The sequence below is a fragment of the Ochlerotatus camptorhynchus genome, unplaced genomic scaffold (genome assembly GCF_037179485.1).
Source record: "Ochlerotatus camptorhynchus isolate MF236.1 unplaced genomic scaffold, CSIRO-AGI_Acam_v1.1 ptg000639l, whole genome shotgun sequence".
Classification (NCBI taxonomy): domain Eukaryota; kingdom Metazoa; phylum Arthropoda; class Insecta; order Diptera; family Culicidae; genus Ochlerotatus; species Ochlerotatus camptorhynchus.
Window position 1 is genome coordinate 3,519,275 of NW_027041118.1, and position 19,814 is coordinate 3,539,088.

Here is a 19,814-nt window from a genome sequence, read left to right on the forward strand (position 1 = left end):
GGCGTTTTTAAAACCATGTTCGCTATTTAAGACCATTTGTGCATTTATAAACCCATTTTTGGCGTATAAGAGGCATTGTTGTGCTTCTTAGACAATTTTGTTTTTCTTTTCACTTATTGTTGATGAAGCTATTTTGTAAACTTTAGGCAACTTTTTGCGTTTTATTGAAGATTTTGGTGATTCTTTATTTGAGTTTTTGGGATTAGAACTAGTTTGGATTTTCCTAAGAAAACTTTAAACGTTTTATTAGTTTCATACTAATAAGTCAGAGTACCGGGAAATCGGGAAAACCGGGAAAAAGCCAGGAATTCGAAATCATCGGGAATTAATCGGGAAAAACCCGTAAATTTCGATGACATATCGGGAAAAAAAATGCTTCTTCTCTCTGTAAAAAAAATCATTAGATTCTGGTACTTGAAATGTTCACTATCGATATTCATAAGTTTGTTTATGAAAAATAATGGTAAAACAATAAAAATAACAGACTGGGACGAACCATGAACGTTGAATTCATAAGTCGTTGTAAAGTTTGCTCTTTGCGCTCAATGTGTGAGGAAATAACAAGTCTGTCGAGAGTGCTGCTCATGATTGAGTTAAATACAAACGAATGTGCTGTCGTGCAGTGCTTTGAGCCACCCGCACCTCCTTCAGGAAAATCATATCAGTGAGTAAAAGCGATAGACATAACACCAAGGTTGTAACCGTTCGCGAAGAATGCTCGAGGTTCAAGTGAAACTCGGTGGCTTAAGCGCCACTCCCTTTACGAGAGACCACCGGTTGTGTTTTCTTTGCCCGACTTAGAGACTGATCCTCAGAGGACCACTCGAACGGTATGATTAAAAACCCTTCCTCAATGAAATTCAAAACTTTAACGGAATCTAATCTTCTCAAAGAAGTCCACAAATTATAGTCCCAATTTTCATTAAACCTAACGAACCAAGCTAAACCGAATGTGTCTGATGCGATTCCAAGACGAGCCCAAGAACTCAATGGCGAGCGAGTCAGCTAAAAAACCGTGACAGGAAAATAAGTAACTCAACGAAAAACTTCAAATTTCAATCTATATTCACATCATTCCTTAACATTTATTCGGGTTGGACTAAACTCGGTTCAAAAAGCAAACTATGGCCATGAAAAAAAAAGTACGGGCATACCTGCGCAGGTTTTTTCGATGCGATGCGATGCGATGATGGCGACGGACGAATCGGTAATGGCGACGGATGGAGCGGTAATGGCGGCCGGTGACCTTACCAAGGTCCTGGTGATGGCGACTGTCGACCTTCCGACGACCTGTGATAATGGCGGCGGTCTCGGAATGGCGCCGATCAAGTTGCGGAAATGGCGTGCAGCAATGAAAAGTGACCCGTGTGCGGTATGGCTGAAATTAGAGGTGCGGAGGCAGTGAGATTTGCTTTCTAGAGAGCTGAGCATCGACGGAGTCGAGCATTTCCGGGAGATTCGCTCCGCGGAAGAGAGAGACTAACGTACCGTCGCACGGCTTCGCGTACTATGTTTCCGCTATGACCGCCCGAGATGAAATGTAATCTTCTCCTCTTTGGTTATAATCCGAACCGAGATACGCAATTGGCTTCGTACTTCTGCGGTCCGAGCTCTCGAATGTCACGGTCCCCGGGGTTGTTGTAATCACCTTTATCTTATGGGGACTCTATCAGATGGCTTTGGCGACCCTTGGGAAAAATATCGCTTAGCAACTTCACGACACTCCGTTTATCTACCTACAAGAGGCGGGCCTTCGCAATGTACCCGGGTCTTGTCCGAATCCAACGGACGGAAATGGCGGCCAGGTTGACGCCACGACCAACCACACGGTCCGGCGATGATGGAAGCCGAACTCGCCGAAAATTCCAGCCCGTACAAAAAAGCCCGTTGAACGGAGCTGTCCAACGCGAAATCACAAAATTACTCATCTAATATTTAAATTTGCAAAATAAATTAACAATAACCTTTTTGTATTTAGACACACTATCTACACAGCGTTTTGAAACGTGAACTACTTGCTACAGGCAAGAAAAATCTAAATGCACAAAAAGAGCTATCGAATTAATTAACTGGCTCGAACACTTCTTTTAATTTAATCACCTTTATCTTTTTGATCGAATTTCACTGAGTTCACACTTGACAGACGAACTTGAAAACCGCGTGGCAGAGACTAGAATTTCTTTTTCCCAAGAAACCACGGAATTTCTTAAAGATAAAAGGATTGGATATGGCACGAAAAATCAATGTTCGGCTCAGCTATTTTACTCAGGTGTTCAGTTGAATCCTGTCTCTTTTACGTATTTTCCAATCTATAAACATAAGCTACATCTGCTAGCTTGCTATAAAAGCTTCAAATCTACAAGTTCACTTTTATCTTGCCATAAAAATCCCGACAAATGTACGTATCACGAAGCTTTTTGCTACATTGCATTAGAAGCGGATCAATCTTTTTTTTTTCAATTGCATTGAAATTCTTAATTAATTACAAGGTTCAAATACCAACCATAGTTATTCTAAACTAAACTAAAAATTGAAACGAAATAAACGCACGACGTTACGAGGTATTTAAAGTTTAGCAGTAAGGGCGGTTTGACTTGAACTCCAAGATAATTATCAATGAGAATTCCATGAAGATTTCCTCACAATCATCATTTCAGTTTCAATTCTAATGAATATTGAGGTGAACTTCAAGACAGTTCAGATGAGAGTTTCAAGGAAATTTTGAGAAGAAATTTGAGGCTATGGAGTTCTGAGCATAGCTGCAAAATAAATGTGGGGAAAACACCATGGATATTTTGAGGATCATTCGAAATGGATTTTTATGAGAATTCTAAGGGAATTTCTAGAAGAATACGACTTCTTCTTAGTATTTCAAGCTTATCGCATATTAGATTATTGCGTGCTCTATATATTAATTGTGTGGTAAGTACAATCATATTCTATGCCCAGGGAAGTCAAGAAGTTGTCCAACCCGAAAAAATCCTTGACCGGAACACGAATCGAACTCAGCCACCGCCAGCATGGTCTTTCTTTCTAGCTGCACCTTTACTGACTGAGCTAAGAGAATGGAATTTGGATGTTAAAATTCCCTAGAAAATTTAAGAGAAAAGCATTCGGATAAAAATTTCTAGTGAATTCCATGCGAATTTTTAGAAAAATCCTGGAGATAACTCCAAGATAGCTCTATGCCAAAACTACAACCCATGCGCTTTTTCAGTTGTCTTATAGACAGTACTCTTTTTTTTTCCCTTTATTAACGAGACTTTCAGCCTTAGGCTGGTTCATCTCTAGACAGACAGTACTCGAAAAAGAAATGCAACAGACAAAAATGATCCCAAAAAATTCATTTTATGTCGGATATGTTTGAAACTCTCAAGGAATAAATAAACAAATATGAGCTATTTTTTTTGGAATGTTGGTTTATCCAACATCCTCTCCTACGTTAACTGGAACTTAACGCTATACATCAAATCCTGTGCAACACATTTTTTTACACACTTTCATCCTATCTGATTTACCTATAGGTGAGGCAGAGCCTCTTACGAATGTATTTATGAGGGGGGAAACTTTATGGGTGGTAGTGTGGTCCCGTGTACCCGAAGCTTCAGGCACTGGAGACAATAAAATTGCGACGTCACAATTCCGATTTTTGTTCGGAGAGTTGGTTCATGTGTCGTCACCACTTTTCATCTCCGAAAATGTTTCGTAGTATTGCTCTCAAACACAAACAAACACTATCATGTGCCACTCCTGTATGTATATCCCATTGACTTTCATCAACTCTTTCTTCAAATCCTTGTCGTTTTGAAGACCTTCCCTTTTTTCCGGAGCTTGTCCTTCATAATCGCCAAGAATCTTTCTATTGGGCGAAGTTCTGGCGAGTTTGGCGGATATACCTCCTTCGCCAAGAAAAAACAACATCGTTGGCCTCTCCATCACCTTCGTGGGACCGGAGAAAGGACAGCATGCGCTTTTGGAGGCATTCTTCTTTATATATTTGGCCGTTGATGGTGCCGGTCGTTATGTACGGCTTTCTGAATTTGCCGCACCCACTATAATGTAAGTCTCGTCGTCCATTACGATACATTTCGGCTGCACCAATCACTCGCGGTACAGGTTCCTGGCGCAGGATTTGGCCACCGTATTCTGTTTATCGGTTCGGTTAGGCGCCTTCCTTACCTTGAAGACATGAAATCCGGCTCGCTGCATTGCCTACTGGACGAACCAGATGGCAGAATTGACCTTCTTGGCCACGTCATGAATCGAAAGGTTCGGATTGCGCTTGAAGTAATCCCTCACCTTCCTTGCGTTCACGGGGTCGGTCGTCTTCGTTTTTCTGCCACTGCCAGCTAGTCGCTGGGTCGTCTGGGTCTCCTTGACCGATTTTACCTTACAGGATACTGTCGAATTGTTGATTACAAACTGTTTCGTGATCCACCTGTGGGACTGGCCTGGATTTTCCACGACCGCTCTTATATTTTTTTGTCGAAGCACTTCTTGCTTGGAACCCATCTCGATAACCACTTAAAAGATTGTGATGAGATTTTTCACATGTAAACATTACACTTTGAACTAGTTTTACTAAAAATTACATCACTTTTTACCAATGAAATAAAAAGTTATTCTCAACAGAAATTGTTGCATTTTTTTCGAGTACAATCTTTATTGCACCAAAGTATAACTCATCTTGAAGATGATTGAGAAAAATTTGGAATAATGATTCTGTGAAATCATTAAAAAATTAAAGTATGATCCACAAAGAAGCTAACAAAATCGGGTAATTACTGTAGTCTTGAAAGAAAACTTCAGCAAATTATTTCAGTAGGCGAACCGGGAAAACCGGGAATTTGAAAAGTAATCGGGAAAACCCGGAAAACCCAAGAATTTTACTTAAGAACCGGGAAAATCAACAAACCTTAATATATGCCCTAATAAATAAGTACCATAAATGCACTATATCCCGGATGGGTAAACTATTCCACAAAGGGTTTGGGTGATACTACGAACACGTCGTTGAGCTCTCTTTTATGGTTATTTTTGATTAGGGTGGTCACTTTAATTATAAGTTTTTTTTTTTAATTTTTGTTTATGAATGTATGTTAAGGTTCCAACTTTTTTTTCATTGTTCGATAGAAAAACTATTTTTACGCTTCATTTTTTTTTAAGAATCTTACACAACGTGACGTGGTGTCAAATCAGCCTACTGATCATTCTTGTATGAAATTGGTTCCAAACGGAAACAAACCCTGTAGGTTTCTTATGGCTTGTTTACGTTTGGAACCAGTTACGCGAGGTAGGCGACGATTGTTCGTATTTGACAGCCACCTCCCCCCTCCCCCTTGCTGACTACATGGAAGACAAAACATAGGTTTTGAACATTTTTCAAGATTACTAAGGCTCTGTTCCAGTGGGGAATTTTCACTTAAATTTGACAGATGTAAAAAAATCAAATAAACCTGTTATTCCAGCAGACTTATTTCTGACCGATCAGGAATCAATCATGACAAACACCTTCTCAAAAATCAGACGATCAACAACAAAGGGATTTTTGAACACTATAATTTATTTTCGAAGTGTAAAGTTTAGGTGAAAATTCATCAAATGGAACACAACCTTAAAATATGTGATTCTCGGTAGGAATAGTGAAAAATCGGTAGTTTTGAACCTTTCCTCTGTGAATCGGTAGGCATCCCAAAAATCGGTAGAACTACCGATAAATCGTTAAATCTGGCCACCCTGATCGGAGTAATCATCGCGCAATTACTACGAAGTAGCGCTCTACCCTATACGCTTTTGAAAAAAAATCCAACCTGGCAGCAATATTGGTAATAGATTTTTAAATCATTAATCTTATTTTTTGCACATCCCTACCACCGCGGTACGTTAGCTCAGCACTTTTTCTTTCTCTATACACTTTCAAAACCGCACGAGGAGTGCGAGAGAATACGGGCATCAGGTCGCGTTTCTCACTGCACGTTGCCACCGCAGCATAGCTCTTATCGCTCAACGAGATACTCGCCATACTTTCCATTAGTATTCCGATATTCGTGTTTCCTAAAAAAAAAAAATGGTTCACGTTTTCCATTTTTAAGGTTCGCAGTAATTATTAACCACATTTCATCACCATCGCCATTGCTTCTTTGCTCAATCATTCCGATTTTATCGTCTTTATAATGGTTTGCCCTGGTGGTTTCTGCGGTACCGATGTTTGCTTTTTGAACCATATTTTTTCAACAATCTCCAACAGTTTTACGCCGTTTCCGCCGTGCAGCGTATTTCGTAGTCTTACTTGCTTCGAGTGTCTTCGGGTAGCTGTTTTTCGTGATGAAATAAAAAAAAATCAACCAACAATGTGGCTTCCTCGGATTTGTTATAAATTTTCGACGCAATTTTTGCAAGTCTATTTTTTTTGAATATGAGAAATGTTGCTGCTCGCGATGTTTCTCCGCTGCTGCTGGTATGAATGGTGGTACAATGTGGTACATGTGGCTGGTGGCTAGCGTGATCCCCATGCGCGCTTAGCTTTATTATTTTGCTCGGTACCAGCTGACGCGTGGTTTTCTCGTGCAATTCACACTCGGGGAAATTAGTATTCACTGAATTATGCAATTGGCGTTGGAAGGTGGTAATAATGACGGCGTAGTAGAGCAATTATATGTGCTAATTTTTTTGTTCGTTGAAAATGCTATACATTATTAGTTAATGGATTTGTATCGATAGGAAAAAGTTCGATTTTAGTTGAAAAATTCAAGTGTCTCTTAACTCCTAGCAACAAACTAATTAAATACACAGGATTCCAAATTTCAGATTTACAACTTTCTTTCTTTAACTCAGTCGGTAAAGGCGCAGCTATAAAGCAAGACCTGCAATGTGTTCTGCAAAAGCCGTCTGGGTTCGATTCTCGGTCCGCTCTAGGAATTGTTCGGGTTGATACATTTATCGACTTCCCAGGGCATAGAGTATGATTGTATTTGCCACACAATAACACTAATGCAGAAATGGTACAGGCTTAGAAAGCTCTCAATTAACGACTGTCGAAGTAGGGGTTGTGCAACGGTGATTGTTTTTACAAAATACATTCGCTTCGTTGTCGTGCGCTACAGTCTGTTTGTATTCATACCAGTGCTGATAAAAATCATTCCTTCTACACTCAACTTAGCTGAAAATGAAGACAACCTTAACAGATCGACCAACTACCTACCTGTATGTATTTCAATGTTGACATAAACACATTCTCTCGATCTTCATCTTTGAAGGTGTACGCGCCTCTGATCGTTGCAGTTGCGTCGCGTAACCTCACTTTTTACCTTTGCAGCAACTTAAAAACGTGATATCTTGTAATAATTATATTCAAATCCATTGCGAAATGCACAGAATCTTCTAGTTTTACCAATATTTATCCATTGCTAGTAATATTTCGAGATTTTTAAACGTTTTCGCAGCTGGTGCACTGGTAAATTTAGGTTAGGGCACGCCACCGGGACGTAGATCTCATTGTTATGTAAAATAATTTCCAAACTAAACATATGAATTCGGACTTGTGTTCTTCCAATAATTCGCATGTACCGTACACTGAAAATGTATTTTCGTTATTTCTCTGAAAACCGTTTCGTTAAAATGAATATCGTACATACAACGTATCTTTCATAAATGGTACGAAACATTCGTTTTTCCTGTCATCTGGCGCAATGTCAATATTACGCCTCATTCGTATAATATACAAATACATCTTCGTACAATCAAACCAACAACTTCGCTTATTGTCTCCTAAAGTGCTGATTGTGTGTTGGAGATGGGATAGTTTTTTTTAGAAATATTGTCGGTTTGACCAATACATGCAAGCTACCACAATAAATCAAATTACTCGTCGCGGTGGTTTTATGTTAGAGAAAAAAAATGCATGTAAGCAGCAGAAAAAGCAAGAGAAATCGAAGTACCGCTCCATGAGTGCTTTTTATTTGTTTATAGTTTTACCATTTCTCATAGCACAGATAGAGCAATGGATAAAGCACAGATCTAACTATAGCAAGGTTCATGAGTCGAGTTCGGTCTGAAGTCTATTTTTATTTTTGTCATATTTATTCCTTCCAATGATGAAGTAATTTTTACCCAGCCTCACTAACACACTCCACATTTTTCGGTTTCCACAACTAACACTTGTGGACCGCTGGCTGGGTGTAGCGATAGCGAGTGTGGCAATTCTAACGAAACTAGCTTCATACAATGTACAAATCTATTTCGTTGCAGAAAACAACGAATAAATTCGTAGAACAAACGAGAGATTTCGTTGTATAAACGAAATTTTATTTTCAGTGTAAAACGGGGGTAACATTGATAGTTTTTTGTAGTTTATTCTAAATATTTTGCACAGCAAATAATGTTTTTCAAACTAATTTATTTTTTAAACGAGTGTTGAGGATCCCAGAACAAATTCCTTAGTAATTTGTTTAACGGCAATAATTGCATTTGTACTATTTTTTAAATTTTGTGATCGAACATCAATATTTTGATTTGGGGCTACTTTGATAACTCTCTATGAATGTAACAAATTAGTTCAAGAAATATGAAAGTTTGATAGAGTATATAATGATGTTTTTTTTTTCATAAGCAATAAGAAGTTTGCATTTAATTTGTGATGGCTGTATCGGGAATACATTTCATAAGTGATTGTTTGAGTGCCTTTTCAAACAGGAGAAAACAACAACATTGATTTTTTTTTTTATTTTCTTGGCAAATATGTAACACATACTAGGAGAAATGGCTCTAATGTTGGCCTATGAATCTAAGATTGGGCCCATCGCTAAAAATCTGCTATTTATCAATTTTATCTAGATGAACGCGTCATTGGGACGGTACTAATGGATATTTTTGGTCGCTATTGAAAATTTAGTCGATTGTTGAATTTATGTATGGGCTCAAATTCGGGGCATTCCATTTCCGCTACATAAAATCTTTTACGACATCAAGGACAATACCCTAAGCTTCAATGTGGAACCAATGTTTCCAATTCTGGAAAAGTGCGGGAGTAAATTTAGTCATTATATTCTACTGTAAAGTTACCCGCATTATCAAAGATTCTTTGTTTTACGATAACTTAAATATATTTCAAAACTTTGATATTTATATGAATATTGAAAATTTTGACCTTTTAATATTATTTAAATTATGGAGTATAATTTGGCAATTTGTTTGAATCTAATAACTTTTCAAAATTTAGAAAATTAATTTTGTGTTTTCAATTGAGGGGTATTTAACTATCATACGCCCAGCGTAAAAAATCCACCTTATTTCAATTCAAAATATTTTCAGACTATAAAGATTTTTTTTTAAATTTGTTTAAATATCATCAAATCGATGATATGCGAAGTGATTAATTGTTTTTGTAGTTCCGCATGTCTGAGTTGGAGACATCATCCTAAATTATACAGGGTGTCTACTGTCTGGAAACATTTCTCAAAATATTTTACTATGCAGTCAACTGTAAGTTCCTCGATATTTTTTAAAACTTATTGAGCTTAACCTTCCCAATGGATTTGGAAAAATGTACATAGTGTTGCCAGGTCAAAAAAGACCCCAATGCACTAGGAAGGCTAATAATGCGGGGTCGGATTTATCTTCAGTGATGTCATAAATTTTAAAAGTTCTATTGCTTGCATTGTTTTTATTTCGGTTCTGGAACATGGACCATCTTACAGATTGCAAGCAATTTTTTTTTTTATTTTTGAAATGTATGGATTAAAAAAAAATAAACTTGGATAATTTTTAGGAATCTGGATCAAAGATTAATATTCAATATGTCCACTCCAGATTTGAAAAAAAATCAAGATAGCATCATTTTAAAAACTTTGTGATCGACTTTGGTGATAATTTTCATGGAACTTTAAGAGTTATTTCAAAGTTCTGAGGAAAATTTGAAGGGATTTCTGAGAATAAATGTGTGAAAAATTTCAAGAGAAAATTAAGAATTGCTTTTTGAGGAACATTAAATTCCAGCTGAAACCTAACCTAAGTAGAATTCCAGGGTAGTTCAAAGTAAAGGGTGATTCGGAATATCTGTCACTTTTAAAAACGGTCATAATGATTGAACGCTTGCATGCTCAATGCTCGCAGTGTACTGGTTTTCTGAAATAAACAAAGTGCGAATCAAGCAAACACAAAGTTTGCTTGTCTTTCACCCTGCGCAAGTGTAAAGGAGCGGAGAAGAGAAGACAGACAAACACCCAAAAATAACGAATGCTCAATGTGTAGCCATCGTTCCGACGGCTCCGACGCAAAGAGCGCCACTCAGTGTAGGCTTTCAAATGGGAAACCCAGCAGAAAGACAAAATTATTCTTCGTTATGCCCTTCTTCATCTCCTATCCATGCAGTCGTGGTAAGCAAAGTATGCAAAGAACGCAAAGAAGACATTAGCACTTGTAGTATTATCTTTGCTCACTGGGCCGCACGGAGTGTACCGCTCATTGTGTTGATCGCTTTCTCACAGATTAGTTGGAAAAGAGTGTGCGAAGTAATTGGGAGAACCACACACTCTTTGTCGAATGAGGTGAGGTGCATGCACAAAGTTGTTTTCCTAACGCTATGAGGTGCTTTCCAGCTCTGCTCGTATGAATTTTTGATATCAATATATTCCAGAGATACTACATTTATTATGGAACATTTTTTGAAACATTATGAATGGATATTTTGTTTTTAATTTTGGCTGGTGGCTAAACAGATGTTTATTGATTTATCGTTTTAGTATTGGACTTTATTGGGATAACGCACGATTTTCACCTTTTTACCTAGTGGACGAATTTTAGTAAGATTAGTGGAATATCAATCACCTTTTTATGTCTAAAAATGAGCAAAGTTTAGCTCATTATGTTGCGTTTTTCTCAATTAGCTCTTACTTTTAATGAACGCAACCAAATAAGCCCAACACTGTACCAATAATTGATAAATTTATTAATCCTTTAAATTTGTCGAACCTCTTAACGGAATCCCTTTATGAAGAGCTTTGAGTGGGTTGGTTTATTTCCTTTAAATTCCGTTATAATTGCTTATCTTTTGACAGATACGCGTATTTCGTCTACTACTTGCAGACTTCATCAGTACCAAGTATTATTATTATTTATCTTTATTAGGGAGGCTTTCAGCCTTGGGCTGGTTCGCCTCCAACAACAGTACCAAGTACTCAACACCACTTTTTAGGTAAATTTTGACATGGCAGTGGATACCTGCTGATTTTTAGTACCTATTGATTAGTATATAACTCGTAGATAAAAGATGGATTCTTCAGTGGTGTTGAGTACTTGGCACTGATGAAGTCTGCGAGTAGTAGACGAAATACGCGTATCTGTCAAAAGATAAGCAATTATAACGGAATTTAAAGGAAATAAACCAACCCACTCAAAGCTCTTGATAAATTTATGATTATTCAGCAGCCAGCTATTCAAAAACGTATCTCTTTAAATTTTGTCTTTAAAGCTGTTTTTTTTTTATTTAAGGACATTTGTACGCTACTTTTTGAGATTCACTGTATATAACCTTCAACTTAGCATACTTTAATTCAAATCACTCTCCCTTTACCTTAAATACCAGCTATATTCGTCATGCAAATTAACCACAACTGGCATGCACGCTTAAGTTCCAGCACTTTTGGAGTCCTGGCGATGAGTCTAAGCTATGGTATTGAACGGATTTTCTACGCATGGTCCCTTTTTACCTCTATACTCTTAAGTAAGTGTCGAACTAACATTCCTCCCCTTTCCCCACCAGATGCCAGGACGTGGCCAGGACAGCTCTGGTCTGTTGGAGGGAGACACATCCTTTATCTAAGAGGTAGTAATTAATCACAAATTACTATCTAACAGCAACGGATGAAGGTGGGTCTCCTTCTTAACAACAGTTTGGAGCTCGTACCATCTACGACATTGTGCAACCTGGTTTATGCTATGCTATGCTATGCTATGGTCCCTTTTTACCTCTATAATGTTGCGAGCAATAAACGTTTCATTCTTTCGAAGAGATTTCAGTTTCTAAAAGATAACACACGATTTTATACAGATTTATGACATGCTCCATTTTCACGTCCATGGTTGCTTGAAATCGCAATCGAATGATATTTCAAATCCTTCTATAAAGCTGATATTTGTTCACACCTTAAATCAAAAATACTTGAACATATACCCACTTTACCCATTGAGAATTGCATATTTGTGAAATCAGTGACAGTTTTTCTGAATCACCCTGTAGAATTCCGAGGGAATACTGAATATCAATCAAAGGACATTTGAAAACGAATTCTGAAGATAATTTCACGATAATTCTGAGGAGAATTCCTAAATATTTCCGTAAGCATAAAAAGTATTATAAGCATAATTTCATGGATCTTTTAGGAGAATACTAAGGGTAATCTAAGGAAGAAAACAACAATATGACACAATAATTGCAGGAGAACTTCAAAGAAATTCAGAAGACGATTCCAAAACAGTTTAACTTGAATTTCAAACTTATTTTGATGAAAATTCTGCGAGGAAAATTGCAAGTTTATTCAAAGGAGAAAACGTTGTGAGTAGAATTCTAGATTTCAAAGGGAATTCTGAAAAGATTTCGATAAAAAATTTGAGGATAATTCTAATGGAATTCTTATTATATTCCAAAGGGATTATGAGGAAATTTTCAAAGAAAAACCTGATGAATTCTGGTGAATTTAATGTGAAATTATCTCTTTAGGATTAACAATTAAGGTACTGGAATTAAATGTAGATAAGTTACTAATCCTTCTTTTTTCTCCATTCCGAGGATAGTTTGAATTTTCCAAATTCTGATAATTGATTTTTGGTTTTAAATTAAAGAGTATGCAACTTTTAAATCTCCAATGTAAAAAATGAGCCTCCTCAATTCAAAATATTTTCAAAAATTTTAAGATATTCTCAATGTCTTTTAAATCTCATCAAAACTTGAGGAGTTTCCGTTTTTTTAGATGAATAGATACAATGTCTGTTCAGAAATGACGGAATTATGTTAATTTTAGTATTTTTCAGAACCTTGCGTTGTGGGTTAGACAATTAATAAAAAATCTCCTAGGATTTTCGCCGGTTTTAAGCGTTAAAAATAAAATATCACATCCAATTTTTTTTCCATTAAAATGAATTACTGAAACTGCTGACGTTTCATGTACAACGTACATCAAAATACGCTAATAGAGGGTTGGGTGCGGGAATGATTCTAAAATTGGTCCCAAACTGGGAAAATATGTTGGGGGATTAGGGATAAATGGAAATTATTTTATTAAATTTATTGGCCAACCTCAATTATCTAAAACCAACCACTTAGAAAACGAAAATCTTCACAAAAGTTTAAAACGGCATCATCTTTATCCTTAGCTGCCATGAATAACACAGTATCATCTGCAAAAAAAAATTAATGTCACAAAATCGTAAAACACGTCGCAAGTCATTAATAAACATAATACATGAAAGGGGCCCTACTACACTTTCCTGGGGCACTCCAAGGTTATTCCCCACGGGACTGAAAATGGAATCATTAAAAACAGTCCGTCTAGTTCTGTCAGACAAATAGCTTTCAAACCATTTATATGCAGTACTCGTATTTCCAAAGCGCTTGATTGATCTTAACAATAAGGGCCTAGAAATTGTTTCAAAAGCGCGTTTTAAATCCAAAAAAAAAACAACAATCGTATCTTTACACTCAAAGTTATTTTTCCACTTCGCTAATACCAAATTCAATACTGTTTCACAATATTGACTTTAACGATATCTGGACTGTTGTGGTATCAACAAACTATTACTATTTAAATTCTCCAACAGCTGGCCTTTAACAACAAGTTCTTAAAATTTTCTCTAATGTGTGCAACATATTGATGGGACGAAACTCTTCGGCTTTAATCGTTCCAGCCTGGGACGGGACTTGGCAATCGCGTTGCGATTTCGAGCCAATTTGCTGTCAAATCTGAGCCAGTTTCTGATTGGTCGAGCAATCGTGGGATAAAAAGGACAGAGGGATCGCTTCAATCTGGCTGGCAGTGATGCCGCAATCAATGTTGACGTCAATGGCTTGTTAATTCTATATATTTGCGAAAGGAAAGTTGTAAAATTGAGTGCACTGCGTGTTTTAAGCGATGGATATTGTTGTTTTTTTTATGTTTGTTTTTATTGTGTTGAGCAAAAATGATGAAAAAACTACTTAACTGCGGTAGAAACTCCAAATAAAATCCAAATTAAAAAAAAATACATTCCTGGAATCATTGGTCAACTCCGTCAAACACCACGCACAACTTTCCGGAGGGCATTCTTAAGAAATACTAAGAAGAGGGAGAAGCTCGATTGTCAAGTCCCGTCCTGGGTTCCAGCAACTTTTAAAATTAAGAGTAACTAAGGATGAAAGCAATCTTGAGAACAAAACTCTTGATGTTTTTTCAGGTTGGCCAGCAAACCGGGAAACCAGGAATACCGGGAAATATCCGGGAATTTGAAAAGTAACTGGGAAAACCGGGGAAAATTCGGGAATTCGACGAGAGCACCAGTAGAAATAAATAAACCGTACCATACGAACAATTTTTTACAACAGAATTTCAGAATAAACCATTAAAATAGAGTGATCCTTTACCAAATGAATGTCTTGCGCTATTTGTTGCATTATTTTCTTCAGTTTCAGCAATATTGCAAATTGATTTTCGTCGTTTCAATTTCAGATGTAAAGTGCATGGTCCTTGAAATAAAATATTGAAGATGCTGGGCTTTGGAAACAAATATTTGTAAAAACCGTAACTGAATTATTCTTCTCCGGGGTTTTAGTTTTTCGTTGTTCGAAATTCTCATGATATGAATTCCAGAACTAACTTGGAATTCTGCTCTAAATTATAACGGAATTCTTCGGAAATTTACCAGAAAAGACTCCGCGTAATAATTACCGTCGAATTCTTTTTGGAATTTCCTTGAAACCCCTTCTAAGAATTAAATTGGAATCCTTCTCTTAGAATTCCCTTGAGCTTATTCGGAGTCTTTGATTCCTTTGGAAATATTTTCAAAAAATTCTTTTTACTCTATTCAAAACAGCAGAAATGTTCCGAAAGTTTATTTAGTTACCGTTTGGAGTATTTCAAAGAATATGTTTCTAATTTTCAGCAAATTATTGACAGAACTCTCTTAGGACTCTGTTTCTTGTTGAATTCTGATCACAATTCTCTTGGAATTCTTCTTGAAATTCATGTGTCATTTTCCTCATGATCCCCATACAAATCTCCTCAGAATCACGTAGGGATTTTATTTTAAGTTTTGTTTTTCACAAATCCTTTTAAAATTTTCTAAAATTACCTTCAATTTTACTTAGAACTTGCATTATTCTCCACAGAAATCCCTCCAAATTCATCTAACAATTTCTAAGGACTTCATGTCAGAATCATTTTGGAATTCTGCTCAGAACTTCTCCTTCGAAAACTGTGTGGAAATCCTTCTCAATATTGGTTTGAAATCAACACTTTGAAGTCTTTTGAATTTTACTAAAAATTCCAGGGTTTGTCCGCAAGATTCTATAGATTGTTCTGTAATTTGTTATAGCTCTTAAAATGCTTGCAAGTCTCAGAGCGTGACAATTATGACTCCACGGGTCATAAGTATGATTTTTTTTTCAAACATGTGATCTTAATTTTAATTATGTTTTCTCCAAATCTCGCATCACAAAAATTGCTGTCATTTTTTATCCTTTCTGTAAATTCCTTTCAGCACGTTTTTAAAAATACGTATTATATCCCTTTTGTTGATAACTAACAACCGGGATATTTTAAAGGTTTGAACCAGGAAAATCGGGAAAAAACCGGAAATTTCAAAATGAAAATTCACTGGCTGCTAATCTGAATTACCGGCCGCGAATGGAAAATACACGCTTCGCTCAACAAGATTCGAAGCAGCCTGTTTCGAATATTTCCTTCAGCACTTCATTTTTACAAAGTCATCGTTATTATCGATATTATCGGATACGTTAATCACTAAAGTCTCATGATCGGTTATTTTCAAAACGCTTTGCGGTACGGAACGAATATAATTAAAATTGGAATAAACGATATCAATTAAATTTCTACTGTGCCTGGAATTACGCTAAACGCTACAAATGATTCAAATTAGAGTTGTCATGCCAATTAATATTAAAATCACCAGCTAATATATTTAATTTACTAGAATCAACCAAATTTCTCGAGCCAGTTCTCTAAAACTTCAACAAAACGCCGGTCACTAGAACTAAGAGAATGATACAACACATCACAATTGCCCATCTTCTTGCCACGCACAACTGTAATGCCCAAGAACCAATTGCCATCAATAACTTCGTTGGTACGAAGGTTAAATTGAACTGAACCGCCAGTGTGTCTAGAATACGATAAACAATCAGCAACATTATACCCCGGAATACCATACTGATCAAATGCTTTAATTTCTACAAAATGAGTTTCTGCTAAACTAAATGTAGACGTTTTTCCTCAACAATCAACAATCGCAATATTCAAATACAAACAATCGAATTGATTCACATTCCTGGAACATGGTTGCTTTGATTGAAACGCAAGCTGTTTTTCTTCTGATCAAAACGACTTTTATAAATTAAACATTCAGAGTTCAATGTGGCATGGTATTTGATTGAGAATTATGATATTAACACAACACAAGTCGTATGCGCAATTTACGTATACCGTTTGTTCAAAATTTCCAAAATTTCATGAGATGCTTCTCAAAGAAATCGTAAAATTAGTGAAATTTTTGAGAAATTACAGCAAATCCATAATACATTTATGAGATGTATTACATTTTGTATTTTAAACTGGGCTCCTCAAAAGAGCGGAATCGCTTATAAAAATGCACATTTACGTTGTATCGTCTTGGTGTCTTCTGCAATTTTGTAATTACATGTAGAATTATTCTAGGGTTATATGATTACACTGAACACAAATGGCATGACCAACAAATGTAACGGACGATTTCTTAGATGATCTGCATGTTTTCTTACAAATGTAATATAAGTTCTTACAATGAATTGTATCAAGTTTTTCCAGAATCAATATTTTCGTATAAAACCTTCACGACATTATTCGAAAAATTGCAAACTCATTAAAAAAAAAAAAAACCTTCCGACGAGTACATTACAAAATCTATTCATGCGATGAAACATAATAATAGAATCATACATTTCTCGGTTGGGTGTACCTGAAATTAGTTCGTAACAACCAAACAATTATAAAACTACATTGAAGTTCCTATTTTTTTTTTAAACAATCACCAGTCACCACTAATTTCCCCTTCTTCTTTTATTTTTTAGGACAAAACCTCCGCCGCCTCGCAAAAGTCCTCCAGCATCAACTGGTCCCGGATCGAACGGGTGTGCGGCTCGGTACCGACCTACCTCAAAAACCTGCTGAAAATGTGCGGCTACGAACAGGAGAGTGCCCTGCGGAACCTCAACGACGACGACTTCGTCGATATGGAACGCTTCGCTCGGGAAGAACTGATACATCTGGTCCCGCAGACGCAGTTCTACTTTCACATATTTTGCACCGATCCTGCGCGGGAATTCCGATTGGTGCCGGGTCATCGGAAGCTACTGCTACAGATGAGTGCCTACCTGAACTACACCAATGCGGCCAACGAGCTGCAACGGGCTGATCCCATGGTAAACCACCGGACAGAACGACCCCAACCGCCACCACCAGCACCACCACCACAGGAAAGGCTGGAGCGGATCGAGCGCGTAGAAAAGCCCGAACGAATCGCCGACATCAATCTGGTGCGGGAAATACGCGAACAGCGAGCCCTGATGCAGCAGCTGCAGATGCAGCAGCACCAGCAGCAGCAAGAACTGGTCAACCAAGCCTCGGAGATGCTCCAGGAACACATACCGGACATCAAGATTGCCTCTACCAAAAACCCTCCATTTGCTTTCGAGCAAGCCACCGTCTACCCTCCACTAAGCGACGAAGCTCGAGTCAAAAAGATCCAAAACATCATCATCAAGCTGATCGAAATGTGGAGCGATAAGCAACCGATCAAGCTCACTCTCACCGAAGAAATGATCAACGTCACCTACGAACTCAACGGCTACAATGCCTTCATCAAGTGTCCGATGTGCGCAGTACAAATCAAGGTGTCCAAACTGCCCACCAAGAAGGGGGACCGTTTCGTGATCTCAAACTTTTCCAAACACGTCATCAAGATGCACTTTTCGCAGCAGCAACAGCAACAGCTCTCTCAATCTCAGCAGCTGAACGATAGCAGTCGGTCCAGTTTGGAGAACGCCGGGTTCTTCGGTGGGGAGAACTCGGACAGCAACAACTACCCGTACGACGAGTTCAGCATCAAACGGGCGCGGCTCGAGGACGAAGACGAGGATGAACACGAGATTCCGCCGCACATGCTGCATCCTTTCGTGAGCATCAAGGACGAGGTGATCGATCTGGATGCGTAGTAGTGCTTGGCGAGAAGACTTGATAGAACAAACAATTGTACTCTGGTATACTGAAGATAATAGCTAATTGATGTGTTACAAGAACAAGAGCTGAACTCAGTAGGATTTAGTTTTACGAATATTTATGCATTACTTTACTGAGAAGACGGATGTGTTTTTTTTTTCTCTAGTAGATTTAAGTCAATTTCGTTACTGGTTAAGTTTAGGTAGAGCAGCATAGCATTCAAAAGACTTTATATTTTATTCCCTTGTTGAGGAGAGATTTAGTTTAGGGTTATGCTGTGTACAAACTGATGGCTGATAGGTTTAGCGCGTAGCAGCGAATTCCAACATTACACGACATTTATCATTGATTCCATTTTATCATCTTCCAGCCGTGAATAAAACATGTGCTCCTGTTTCATGTAAATGAAGGCTACGTTGCAATGAATCGTTGAAGAAGTCTTTGGCTGCCATTTTCAGTGGGTTCTTTTGGTGGGTATTCTTCGATCTCTGGTTTCGTGGCTTCTGGTGGCACTTAACTGGAACGGTTGCCTTCCGGCAGTGGACTGGGGATGTCGCTGATACTTTACAACTATTTTTCATTATTAAAAGTTAGATTCTCCCCATTCATTTGAGACTAGTACTGAAATGTTCTATAGAGGGGTCTAGATTTTTTTTTTTTTCATTTAAAGTTGAACAATTGATTGCACAGCAATGCCATGGTAGGTCCTAAGTAATATTGATCGATTTTCTTTCGTTAATAACTTCACTTCAAAACCGTCCTGTTGTCCTGTTTGCAGTATCAGATGCTTTATCGAACTGTATGTTAAAAATAGCTGGAAATGTCTATCCATCCACCCTTTTTGCAAATCTTCGCTGCACAGTACGCAAAACTCATTTAGTAAGAAACTGCCTTGGCATGAACCATTTGATGTTTATATAGAGTTTACTATTAGAGAACCAAATGTTTTGTTCATATCGATCAAAATATTCACCATTCAGCTCTGCTTAAAAAAAATCCCAGCTACAACTTTGTTCAAAGCCACTTTTCGATAAAAAGCAAGGAACAAAAGTTATTAATGATTCAAGCCACTGATGTCTTATAATTATGCTTAATCATCTGTTCGGCTGGCAACATTGGTGTTTCTGGCGCGTAGAATAGAGCACACAAATCATGGCTACTTTGTCAAACGGTAGAATAAAGTGTTGCCCACAAAACATCTGCTTGATCATGCCAGAAGATTATCAATCTCTTAAATAATTTCTAAATATTTAATTTGTCGTTTGGCTTAAAAACTATATTCTGCAAAGTTGTTGTTGAGAAAACTTCCCATAAGAATTGCTAATAGCAATTTTCTATAGAACAAAATGAAAAAGG

At 37.3% G+C, this 19,814-nt stretch overlaps 1 protein-coding gene across 1 annotated transcript in view; it reads left to right on the forward strand.

The window, feature by feature from the left end:
- The window catches only part of LOC135714354 (uncharacterized), a 44,789-nt gene extending 25,926 nt beyond the window's left edge, over positions 1-18,863 (forward strand). Inside the window, exon 3 of the mRNA XM_065237698.1 lies at positions 17,312-18,863. Within this exon, the coding sequence (XP_065093770.1) occupies positions 17,312-18,454 (1,143 nt within the window). The 3' untranslated portion in view covers positions 18,455-18,863. The remainder of the gene's footprint in view (positions 1-17,311) is intronic.
- Positions 18,864-19,814: the final 951 nt, after the last annotated feature.